Source organism: Hyla sarda, chromosome 9, assembly GCF_029499605.1.
Source record: "Hyla sarda isolate aHylSar1 chromosome 9, aHylSar1.hap1, whole genome shotgun sequence".
Lineage (NCBI taxonomy): Eukaryota > Metazoa > Chordata > Amphibia > Anura > Hylidae > Hyla > Hyla sarda.
The window spans coordinates 27933939-27947756 of record NC_079197.1 but is presented as its reverse complement, the minus strand read 5'-3'; the positions used below and the strand labels follow the sequence as shown (position 1 = coordinate 27947756).

The following is a 13818-nucleotide window of genomic DNA, read 5'->3' as shown; positions in this document are numbered from 1 at the left end:
GACGTATAGCCTGATAGGGGCAGAAGAAGGGATGTGAACTTAACCTAATATGACTGCTTACTTTGGTTAGCCATGCAATGAATGGTGCCTTTGCCTGTCCATATTATCAGACCATAAAAGATGTCTATCCATCTGATTTCCTATAGGATTTTACATTTCCCTAGCAAAATGATGCACAAGTCAACAGAAAAAAAAAAAAACATTTTTGTGTGTTCCATCAGAAGCTATATTGTGGATAATCTCTGTAGTATGGAGTAGTGTTGCTCGTGAATATTCGCAATTCGAATTTAATTTGCGAATATCGCATATTCGTGAATTCGCAAATATTCGCGAATATAGCACTATATATTCGAAATTTTGAATATTCGCTTTTTTTTGTTTTTTTCACAGTACACATCACAGTGATCATCCCTCTCTGCTTCCAGCTTGTGTGGTCTAAAGAAGGCTCTAATACTACTGTGTGAGACCGCCGGGCGAATATTTGCATATGCAAATATTCGCGAATATTGATCCCTCCCTTCTGCTGCTTCTATCAAGTTACACTGGTATACTTGCTATAAAGTTTGTAAATTTTCACATATGCGAATGTTCGCATATGCGAAAAAAAACACGAATATTACGAATATGCGAATTTAGCGAATATATGACGAATATTCGTCCATATATTCGCGAAATATCATAAATTCAAATATGGCCTATGCCGCTCAACACTAGTATGGAGCTGTGTGAAGGCAATGAATGGACTCTTTATGTGCCTCCATACAGGAACCATGCACATGTCTCTGCTTTAAATGATTCCTTACTGACTTAACACTTTTCCTTAAATGGGCTCTGTCATTTGCTAAAGTTTTTTTTATATTAAGTAGATAATAACTTTATATGTATATTTGTAATATACATTGGTTAAAAAAATGTGTATATATGTTTGGGTGAAAAAATGCTCTATACTTCTTACCACTAGGGGTCCCTCCACTGTCCAGAACCATCTCTTGTCCCGGCTTGTCAATCAGTCTGCTCTGTGAGTTGGGGGCATGAAACAGAGCCTCAGTGCACAGAGCAAACAGTTGTCAGCCCTGAGGAGTGAGGGAGGAAGTTCTCACATACGATGTGAGGGCAAGCAAGGGGACATCCCTCCTCCTCAGTGACCTGCATGCAGTGTAAGCAACATAAACAAGAGAATTAGGAACCATAAAAGGATTAAAAAAAAAAAGGATTTAAGCACATGGACAGGATCAGCACCAGATAAAGAGTAAGTCTGGAACATTTCTTTTTTTTATATTTATCTTGTGACAGGTACACTTTAAAGACACCTAAGTTAAGCAGCATGCTAGATTGTGTATATAGAATACTACAAAGCGATAGGCTAATTTAGGTAGGTAAGTTCAACTATGTTAAATTGTAATGACTTTCTTGTATATTAAGTAGGATATGGCTTTGAGCATGATGAATGATTGGAGATTGGACACTAAAAGGTGGAATGAGAATGATGTCTTCCATGAGCGCCAACTGTGATCTAGTGGGGACAAGGATAATGACACTGTGTCTATCTATTATACTCATTCTCATCCTTGTCATCCCAGTGTAATACAGGCAGCACTATTACTACCTGGACTTATCAAAAATAACTAGAATTATGGTGAAGAAATATGTAAACCCATTGTGTGTATCAAACATGGAGCCAGTTGGATATTCTTTATGCCAAAAATCTATCTATCTATTTAAAAAAAAAATCTTTTAATCTATCTCATATCTATATATCTCATATCTATATATCTCATATCTATCTATCTATCTATCTATCTATCTATCTATCTGTCTATGTATCTATCTATCTATCTATCTTAATACAATATATAACTAACAAAAAAGGGGTTGTAATGAATGATCTTTGTCGTACAGGTCTAGCAGAGCAGCCAGTGAACATGTCAGAAGTGTTGTCAAGATGTCTTTACAAACATGCAAGCCTAAGCTCAGGTGAGTCGATCAAATGATCTGACCCTCAGGTTGACCTGTGATTGATTTATATGTGATCAATTTCAGATATCAATACATTCTTCTCTTTCGGGGGTCTTTAAGAACTGGTTTGAAATTGACTGCTTTCGAAGATCATTTTCATAGATTTTTGACCCTTGGTTGGTGGTTTGGCCTTGTAGGGGTCTATGAATAGTGGATGTTGATTTTCAAGTAATTGAATGATTATTATGATGTCATTGATATGGTAAGCGGGATTAATGAAATCGCTGTCTGATTAAGGTGAGAGTGTAAAGACTCATGGAGAACAGGAGTAGTGTCCAATAACTGATGAAGTGCAACATCTTCACATACAGGAGGTAGCTCGCACATAATAAAAAAGAACTGGCACTTCGATATCACCAATGCTATTACCTAAAGGAATTGTCTCCTGAAGGATTGGGTTCATTTGTGCAATACACAGGCAGCCAATTGACTTCAATGGGTACTGTAAAGTGTCACTTCTGCCCCATTACTCTAACCAGCTCATTCCTGGAAGTCCTTAAATATTTAAGCATTTTGCAGTATGGTAATAGTCATACCTGTCAGAATAGTTTAGGTGGCGCCCAATTTATCTATTTTGATGCAGTGGCCCCGAAGAGGCTGGATTGGATGCTAGGTAGGTATTATTAACTACACATCATTGTTTATTTCATAGTGTCAGGTTAGGGTTCCATAATATCACCAGAGGAAATCATTCTAAGGGTCCATCCTTCATCCATGTGCATGTCCACTTTAACCTGAATCATAAACTTTATTGCTGTCTATACACAAGACATATAATCAATAACGTCTAATAAGGTTATATGTGAATCAACCATAATAGACCCTAGTAGTGAGTGATGGGCTCTAAAGCCAACTCTAAATGGAGTTGTCTTATGCTGGACCTTTGGGGCTTGTTCTTTTGGTAATGCCTGGGTCTACCAAAGTATCCGGACAGTGCAACCCTCAGAGAACTGGACAGTCATTTAAAATGTGATCAATGTTATATGAGATGAGACCCAATTTAGACAGGAATCAATGTGTGTACATTTTCAGTACAGCATTGCTGAATATTTGGATATTATATAAGTAATATTTATACTAGTAATTGTAATGCATTCATAAACACTTCAGTTAAAATGTTATGCCGTATGCTTCTAGCCCATGGTTCAAAAATAGTATACAGAATAAACTAAGTAATTCACAATGTTCTAAGGCATTGCAACGAGCAGAATATAGGGGGCATGCAACTGCATTATATGTAAATCCTACATCAACTTAAATCCCAGCAATACAACATCCTACCTCAAATACTGAATATCCATAATGTCATGCTGTACTGTATATTGGGTGGATAATGTAAAATAAGCTCATATTGGTGAAGATTTGAAATTGCACAAGGATTATTATGTTGGTGTTCCGAATGGATAATAATTGATGGCACGAATATACCATCAAAAAATGATAAGTGCAAATCCAACCTCTTCAGTTGATGATAATAAAGGGCTTTAGGTGGAGTATTATGGCACCTTCAGTTGGTTTCCCTATAAAAACACACAAGGAATTTGCTGTATATGTAGTCTAGTATATTTGTTAGACCTGCCCTAAGAATCTGTGAAATGGTGTTTCTAAATCTCATCATTTCTTTTTGGGGCTCTGATTTGGGGCACAAGCTCTTTACCAATTGACTATGAAGAATCAAGTGGTCACTACCACAACTCCATAAAGAGTTAGCATGCTATGGATACAGCCATCTGGTACTTTCAGAATGCAATGATAGACACCTTTTCCTAGTGGTTGGCTTAGGTAGTTTTTACCAGTGAAGAAGACCAAAGGGCCAAATTGTGATGGCTAGATGATTGGGTCAGATAATCTCCAAAATGAAAGGACTTGTGGGGTTTGCGTAATATGCACTGGTTAGTTCCTACCAAAAGTAATCCAAGAAAGGGGAATGGAAATCCAAGAAGACTCCTCCAACAACCGGCAGGATCAATCAGGTGCTTGAGGATAAGGGAATTTATTACCCACAATGCAACACGTTTCGTGGAAAGTCCGCTTCTTCAGGGGTATGAGTAAACTGGTGACAGGGTCATGGGCACCCAAAGCTCATTGAAACACATGGAGAGTAAAGACTAAACTATATAGTCCCATCCCGCAGAATGGCTTCTGTAGAGCAAATTGCTGAGAAAGTCCCTGCTGGCTATGACAGAAAGTTGTTAGATCAGATTGGGCATCACAGCAAATATCTAGGTATTGGATTATTTAGCCACAGGCACGTCAAAGTGTCCATGATGGCCCCTGTCCACCACTGTAAGCACTAACAATGGGAACATGAGAATCCGTTTTGGACAATATAGCAAAGAAATAAAGCAGCTTGATCTGAGAAATCATTCTTTCTTTACAGCCACAAAACAGGATGATCCAGTGCTGATGGTGCTGAAATATCACTATATTGAAGAATACTTAAAAGTCACAGTACAACAAACATGAGGAGAGTACCCCCTACAACTGACGAGTTTCTGGGGCCAGTGCTGCGCCCTTAGTCATGACTGTTTGCAAACAGGCAGATGCTGCCTATAAAACAAAGTGAAAAGGTGTGGACTTCCGGTATATGTTACCCACTCGAGATAACAGCACAGAGTGGAATGATCAAGTCACAAATGAGAATATAATGAAAGCACAACTGATGCCATGTATAAGCAGAAACACTATGAAAATGACTAAACAGTAGAAACTGATATTGATAAGGAAGTACAATACACTAATCAAAGATGGAGTTTAATAGTGAAACATGAATTGAGACCTACAGGAAAGAGGGTATTAAGGAATTTGTTCACATGATTTAGATGCCTGGGTGCATGTACTTTGCTTACCTGGAGGCAGAGGCGTAACTTGTAGCTTCTGGGCCCCAATGCAAAATCTGCAACAAGGCCCTATGTGCTAATAATAATACTGGTCTCTTATGGGGTAGATGTTCTTTGGGGCCCCCTTAGGCACCAGGGCCCAGGTGCAACTGCCTGAAGGTTAAATGCATCAGGATAGTCTATGGAAATGCAATTAACTGGCAGAGGCAGTGTGATGCTCCGGGCCAGTGGTTCCCAACCAGGGTGCCTCCAGCTGTTGCAAAACTTCAACTCCCAGCATGCCCGGACAGCCTTCGGCTGTCCGGGCATGCTGGGAGTTGTAGTTTTGCAACAGCTGGAGGCACCCTGGTTGGAAAACACTGCTCTGGGCAATATTCTGTTGGGTAACCTTGGCTCCTGACATTATGTGGATGTTATATTGACACCTGCCATCTACCTATACATTGTACAGACCAAGTCTCCACCTTCAAGGCAGAGGGATACTCTAATGGCAGTGGCCTTTAGTAACATTCAGCTGCATTGCAAACCTTGTTTAAGAACGGTCTGAGGAACATGGCAAGAGTTCAAGGTGGTGACTTGGCTTCCAAATTCTCCCGATCTCAATACGGTTAAACATTTGTTGGATGTGCTGAAGAAACAAGTCTTACAGGATCTTAAAGGGGTATTCTGAGTCTATACATCTTATCCCCTATCCATAGACAAGGGGATAAGATGTATGATCGCAGGGGTCTGGCCGATGGCCCCCCCCCCCGCGCGATCTCGGTGCAGACCCCGGCATCCTGTGGCGAGCGCTTCTTCCGAGACGGGGACGTGATGTCACGAGGGGGTGTGACTGTGATGTCACGCCCTCCCCCACCCCTTTCATGTCTATGGGAGGGGGCTTGTCAGCCATCCCTATCTCGGAAGCAGCTTCAGGCACAGAATGCCGGGGGCTACACCGAGATTGCGGGGGTCCCCAGCAGCGGAACCCCTCCGATCATACATCTTATCCCCTATCCTTTGGATAGGGGATAAGATGTATAGACCCGGAATACCCCTTTAAAGAATCTGCTGTTTTAGACATTAGAGAACACCTCCAGGCCCCTTGTAAAATCCATGCCTCCGTGGGTCAGAGATATTTTGGTGGCATAAGGGGGATCGACACCATCTTAGGCAGATTTACTGCTATGACTTCATATAATACATACAACTCTATTGAAAGGTACTGCTGCCATTCAGTTGCTGCCATTACTGTAGCGGGTGGGATGCCTCTTGATTTGTGAGTTTATTGTGCTCTTATCTCCCTGTCACTCACTTACTCCAATTCTCACTCACACGCCAGTTATGTGTACATCTTCTATCAGCATTTAGCCCTGGCTGTCAAAACACTGCTTCAGGTGGGGGATGAGGCGCTTTATAGAGTCGCATGTATATATGGTGACTGAGATTACCAGACCTACATACAGAAATACCATACATGTCCTTAATAAACCTTCTTATTACTAAGACAAGCCATAAGTCTCCAGTTAGTTCCCAGGGTACGAAGACTACACCAAAGCCGCTCTCATATCTGCACGAACCACCTTAAATATTACGGAGGTGATCGGCCTGCGGGGAGTTAGCGGTAATACAATTAGTTCACCTCTTAATTAAAGAATTGAGTTATTGTTTTACACTTAAAATAGCAACAGCGGTGCGTCCTCGGCAGGGAGGACCAGTTAACTCCTTCCCTCCCAGAAGAATTTGAGTTGTTGCTAAGCAAAAGACATCGGGAACGGAGAGTTTCTGAAGCAGTGTGCGGCCAGCCCTATTGTTATAGCTTTTCAGCACTGCGGACAGCTCCCTGGGTGCTGCAATGGGATTGAAGAACGAGCAATGGAAAGGTGAAAGCTTGGGAGCCAAATTATACATCACAACATAAAACTCAGCCCAGAATCCACACCATTCCGATATTTGATATTCTGTTCTGTACTCCATTGTCTATTATGGGTTTGCCATTTGCTTGGCTTCAATACATACACAGTGTATGTTTTTTGTAATAGACACAAAATCCATTTAAAAAGGTTATCTTATCTTGACAACTTTTTGACCCAATAGGGCATATGGACATAATACATGGGGGGTAAGGTGCTTGGTGCCCCCATATAAACCACTATTCACCCATTTCCTAGTTGTCTTTGATATGACTATCGAATAATGGATGGCTGGATACCCTTTTATTGCCAATAGGAATTACCGGTACTAATCAGTTTTCCAAAAATTGTAAATGGAACCTAAACCTACAATATTATGCAGAGTTGTGTCTCTTCAACCCTTTCTTAGTCGCCTCAGTTTTTGGCTATTACAGTATTTCTTTTATGAACCAGAAAGGATGATCACAGGAGGAATGGTGATATAGATACCTTCTATATAGGATGAGCAGCATTAATTTACATATATGGCAGTAATCAATGGCAAGAAGTCTGGAAAAGCATAGGAAGAGGATAGCAAAGCCAAAAACACCTGAGAGGCATACAACTCCTATGGGGCCCGTGGGCTTAAAGGACCCAGTTAGAGGATTTAGAACATGTTCAGGTCTCTTTATTAGTACTGCATTGTTAGTAAGCATAAAGGCAATATGTGACCAAAAGATAATGGGAAGGTGGAAACCAATCCTTCTTCTTGGGTGGAAAGAGTCTCTATGGTGGAGGAGAGGCATTTTGATCTTCCCTTTAGCCCCTCTACATCAATTCACGAATTGATATATAATTATTGTAAATGTTATTTTTTTGCATATCCACAGCCCTTCTGCTGAAGATAAACATTTCTTTCTTGTTTTTTCTCTAATTCTAGAACTCCTGAGGAGAAGCATCCTAGTCTTTGATGTGTGTGTACATGCAGTTTCTATGGTAGCAGTGCGTGCAGGGCTTTACAGTAAGAGAGATACCGGGGATTCATACAGATAAACCGTGTATATATGAGAGATACAATCTCGACTGAGTGGTGGCTTTTCTAATGGGTCATATAGTATCTTTAATTTTGAAAGGTAATGGTTGGTTTATCTGTGTCTTGGTACTCCATTATCAGGACAAATAAATGGTTGGTTTTCATTGTAGGAACATAGGTGGAATAGTCATGCAAATCTTTAAAAAGTCTCTTCTATACTGAATCTGAAACCTGGTAAGTTGACTTTAATTGCCGGCTTTGGATTTCCTTGTAGTTAAAACAATCGGCATAAACCAGTGTTAAATGGCCTCGATGAAGTCAATCTCAGTAGCTTCTTGCTCCATTAAGTTCACATTATGTACGACCACTATCATTATTCCATGGACATTATCCACGGAAGTGCACCAAACTCCTAGAAGAAAAGTTTCCTCTATGCAGGTTTTCATATAAAGACAGACCCTGGATCCCCAACAAGGAGCCATAACATAAGGCTGCTAGGTCAGAGGGTTAAACTCCATTTATGCCCTTGGCGGCATTCCACCACTATGGGTTTAAGGGGCTGAACCCAAGTGCTGCTTTTTTTTAAAGCCCATTTTGCCGGAGGTAAAACTTGGCACATGCTTATATGTACTTTGGCATGAGATCTCTACTAGAAAACATTTTTCTCCAACAAATATGTAGTAAATAGCAACAATTTAACAACATATCCTCGAAGTAAAGCATTGCATTCTCTTTTCTTGTGTGGCGTGGTGTTAGTTTTATGTCTACACAACATTATACTGATCAACCACATTGATTCTTCTTCTACAACTCCTACGAGAGCCTGGTCTGGTACACGACTCTTTTTGACATGTAATTCGAAGTCAAGATGTAGCACGCAGACCTTTGGCAATTTGGTTGGATATCACTATGATAACTGCACTCTTACCCATGATAATACAAGTGCAGGACGTGATAAGGTGGAATTACTGTTGTCATAGCAGCAACATGACACGCTAGAATTGATAGCCACGGATTGGTACTTTCCGGCTTAAGTTGTAGACATAAAGATGGCATTAAGAGCTGGCTGCAATAAATATGGAAGTAACCGCCTTGATAGAACATAGACTCATACAGCTTTTATTAAACATGGATAATGCTGTACCACATGGGTAGTATTGTCAGTCCAGAAGGGTAACATTACTCTATCATACTCCATTCATCCTCTCCAAGTCCCCTCTCATCTTCCTCACAAGTTGCCTTGATCTAGCTTTCTATTCCAGTCACACATTGCTCCGGGACCGGAATCACAGGACTCATTATTATGGGCTGTTGCCAGCGAAATCTCAGAGAAGATTTAAGGTGGCTTTAACTGGATAATAAAACCCTCTTCTCATTGCCAGTAAAAACCTCACAAGCAGGATCGAACAAGGGACGGAAACAGACGGAGGGGAAGGAAAGGAGCAAAAACAAAGGAAGTACAAAAAGTGGTGGAACAACAAAGTACAAAGAGCGGAAGGATAGATAGATATGAGATAGATAGATAGATATGAGAGATAGATAGATATGAGATAGATAGATAGATAGATATGAGAGATAGATAGATATGAGATAGATAGATAGAAGATATATATAGACAGATAGATAGATAGATAGATATGAGATAGATAGATATGAGATAGATAGATATGAGAGAGATAGATATGAGAGAGATAGATAGATAGATAGATATGAGATAGATAGATATGAGAGAGATAGATAGATATGAGATAGATAGATATGAGATAGATAGATATGAGATAGATAGATATGAGATAGATAGATATGCGAGAGATAGATAGATATGCGAGAGATAGATAGATAGATAGATAGATAGATATGAGATAAATAGATAGATATGCGAGAGATAGATAGATATGCGAGAGATAGATAGATAGATAGATAGATAGATAGATAGATATGAGATAGCTAGATAGATAGAATCTAGAGAACATAGAACAATAGCTATAAAAATATAACATGCCAATGAAAATAAGGGAAGACCTGGGTGGAAGGTGGAATGTTACTACATTACGGACAATGGCAATTGGGTTTGGGAAGAGGTTTAGAGTAATATGTGAAAGGCTGAACCAAAGAGGACCCTGCCATAAAGAAGGCTGATGGGGTTGGATAGAGGAGAAAGGTTAGAGAAAGAGAACAGGAAAAAAAGCACAATAGATAATAGAGGCATATACAGGACATGTAGTGAGTGGTAACCTGCTCATAGGTAAGGGACATAGGAAATTTGGTAGAAGATATTCTGATTTAAAGTTTGTGATATATTTATATAGAACTAGACATATAGCAAACACTATTGTAGGGCTTAAGGCTACCCTTATATAAGGCACAGGTGCTCATTGTTATTAAATGGATAGTGGAGAGATATAGAGCATAGACAGAAAATAGATAGATATAAGAGAGATATATATCAGATAGATAGATAGATAGATGATAGATAGATGATAGATAAATATGAGATAGATAGATAGATGATAAATAAATATGAGATAGATAGATAGATAGACAATTATTAGACATTGTATACTCGCCAGATGTAAATATTATAAGGGTGACTAATAATTTATAAAACCAAAAATGTCTTATAATATGACACCATTCTTAATGACTGAAGATATTATTACAGTCTCTATTCCAATCTGAGACCACCCACTAAATTAATTATCTGGTGACTCCCCCCCCCCCCCCATTCCATCTTTAATATTTCCGTCACCTTCATATTGCCCCCATGACCAGATTCAGATGATCCTATGTATTCCTCTATATGTATAACATCACAAACCCTTCCCCAACACTATGCATCTTAGCTTAAGGACTGATGGTCTACATGGAGGATGCTCTATGTACTTCACATGTTCTATGTACATGGTTTGTTTAAACATACAGTAAGCTGAGACAATATATGTTTAGGATAATGAACAAACATATAGTTCCATACGGAAGCCCATTGGCTACACAAGGTGAGCTGTTCTGCGCGACACGTAAGTGTTTTTCGTCGCACGTGTATGCATGCTTGCTTGTGTGGGAACCTGTACGCGTGTTGGCGTGTGGACACATAATGAAAAACGGCCTATAGACATAGTGTATATCATATAATCACATATATACATCAGCGTAGGTTACAGTTTGGTACATGCATTTGATACATTTGGTACGTACTTTATATACATTTAGCATTCCTTACATATGATACTATACTACCCATCCAGCATATCCTAGCTTGCCTTCTATCACATCCGCTCTGTTGACAGCATCACATAAGGATTCATTCCCCAATCCCTCTATATACACCACATTGCGCTCCTCACCACACCCCTCTCCCAGCACCTGGATCATCCTAAGGCATCATTATTTGTAGCTTTTAGTTTATTCTATTGTCTTAATATGGTATTGCCTTGACCATGCCTGCACTTTTCATCCACGCCTTCTACATGCCCCTTGCTCTCTGCTTCATCTAGCCCCATTCTCATGCCTCTTAACACCTCCATTAACCCTATCATCTTTGTCACCTTTAACCATTTAGATGCTTGCGCAATTTGCATTTCTTACCTGCAGCATCACTTTGTAATGCTCCTCTGGTTTCCGAACCACACACATGTTACATCCCATGTTAGCTTGAAGAGGGTGCAGGTCTGTGATGGAAGGGGGATGAATACCCCCCCAATCTCGTCTGATCTCCAGTCAAAGATGTCTATTCAATTCCTTGTCTACTGGATCCAAATCTAATTGAGGGGGACCCAGATGCGAAGTATAAGATCCGTCAATTATCCATCCAAAGGGGCCAGGTAATCCATTGTGGGCACAGAGTGGCAGACAGGGGGGAGGCTTGACATTGGGAGGATAAGAGCAGTAGCTGCCCCCCTCATCTTCCAGAAATGGGGTGCACCTTCTCCTCCCCTCCCCCCTATGAAGTAGTCTTTTCTCCAGGGCTGCCTTCCAATGCTACCCAAGATAATGGGGTACCAGGACATAAATACCTGTAGAAAATAAGGTTCCTTCTTAAGATGTCCTGGAGCTGATCCTCAAGGAGGACAGCAAATAGACTAGATCTCCATGCTACCTCCAGGCGTTCACAGAGGATGGTGAAGGCACCTGTGCTAAATCAGGCTGCTGCAGAATGCATACACATGCGTTCTATCCTATGAGTATCTCTGAGCATCAGCATTGCTGGGAAGGAGGGAGGGAGAGCAGAAGAGGGATGGGGGAGTGAGAGGGAGGGAGAGCGGGAAAGGTAGCTAATAAATATGGATGGTCTTTGGTGTAACACTCAGAGCCAATCTGTTAGACAGGCACGAGAACTGCTGAGAGTATTTCATCAGCAGCTCCGAGCTGTGGCCATGTAAGACATGGAAGTAGGGGGGGGGGGGGGGTGGACAGGATGAAGGAATGTATAGAGGTAAAGAGACAAGGGATACCCAAGGAGCAATCTATGGCTGAAAGAAAAGGCACCATAGAACCAAGGTCAAAGAGCATCCTCACAAATATGCATGACAGTCCTAGTGATGGGAGTCACAACCGGGCTGTCCTGCACCTAGACCAAAAGATTCCATTCACTGCCCTAATCCTGTATCCAAATACCCTGGTCAAGGTAAAGGGGCATGTTGGTGTCCCTAGCATGCAGCACTTGTTTCTCCTAGCTTTGCCACTGACAAAGGTGGTAACATGGTAAGCCGGCGGGTGAATTAATTTTTTTTTCTTTCTAATAAAATTGTTACATACCGTAAATGCTTAATTTGTTGTATACTGTAATAATGGTGGGGGCAGTTGTACGTAAGGGGTAAAAACCTGCAGCTGAATGTAGGTGGGATATTCCTATGATTGGCAGGTCCACTCCTATCTCTCTCTATATATATATATATATATCTCATATCTATCTATCAATCTATCTCATATCTATCTATCTATCTCATATCTATCTATCAATCTATCTCATGTCTATCTATCTATCTCATATCTATCTATCTATCTATCTCCTGTCTATCTATCTCATATCTATCTATCAATCTATCTCATGTCTATCTATCTATTTATCTATCTATCTCATATCTATCTATCTATCTATCTATCTCATATCTATCTATTTATCTATCTATTTATCTATCTATCTCATATCTATCTATCTATCTCATATCTATCTATCTATCTATTTATCTATCTCATATCTATCTAGCTCTCTCATATCTATCGATCTATCTCATGTCTATCTATTTATCTGTCTATCTATCTATCTATATCTATCTATCTATCTATCTATCAATCAATCTCTGTTGGTGCAAGTGGCAATAGCTCAGGTCAGGAGCTCACAGGTATCCACAAAAATAGAGAAGCTGCTGCAGCACACAGGAATAGGGAAATCAAGTAGTTTTATTCCATTCCATAGCAACGTTTCAGCCGCCCATGCGGCTGAAACGTTGCTATGGAATGGAATAAAACTACTTGATTTCACTACTCCTGTGTGCTGCAGCAGCTTCTCTATTTTTATGGATATTTATCTATCTCCTATCTATCTATCTATCTATCTATCTATTTTTCTCCTATCTATCTATGATCATACAATTAGAGTTATCTTTTTCAAAGCGCCCTTTCCCCCCACCCAGATCTCTAAAGAGTCCCTGGTAAGTTCAAAAACTTTTAAAATCTCACAGGAACATGTCAAAAAGTTTTGACTGGTCAGGGTTAGTGATGAGCGGCAGAGGCCATATTCGAATTCGCGATATTTTGTGACTATATTGACGATTATTCGTCCCATGTTCGCAACATTCGCATATTCGCTATGTTTGTTTTTTTTCCCATGCGAAAATTTGCATAAAAATTTGCATAAAAATTTGCAAAGTGGAAATAAAACAAAAAAATAAAAAATATTCGTCATTACGAATATATAGCACTATATTCTAAATATTCGCGAAATCGCAAAGTGCCTATATAGATTTGCATTATGAATATTCGTGATCAACACTAGACGGGGCTTGTGTGTTCAGACTTCCACGTGCTTACGTGTATTAGCTATTCACTTTCTTGTTCA

At 40.0% G+C, this 13818-nt stretch overlaps 1 protein-coding gene across 2 annotated transcripts in view; it reads right to left on the bottom strand.

Moving 5' to 3' along the window:
* Positions 1-11985, bottom strand: part of PDZD4 (PDZ domain containing 4) — a 155195-nt gene extending 143210 nt beyond the window's left edge. Inside the window, exon 1 of one of the 2 annotated variants that reach the window (XM_056538325.1) lies at positions 11346-11985. In XM_056538325.1, the coding sequence (XP_056394300.1) occupies positions 11346-11405 (60 nt within the window). In that variant the 5' untranslated portion in view covers positions 11406-11985. The remainder of the gene's footprint in view (positions 1-11345) is intronic. The other variant, XM_056538324.1, reaches the window with a different exon arrangement.
* Between the last annotated feature and the right edge of the window lie 1833 nt (positions 11986-13818).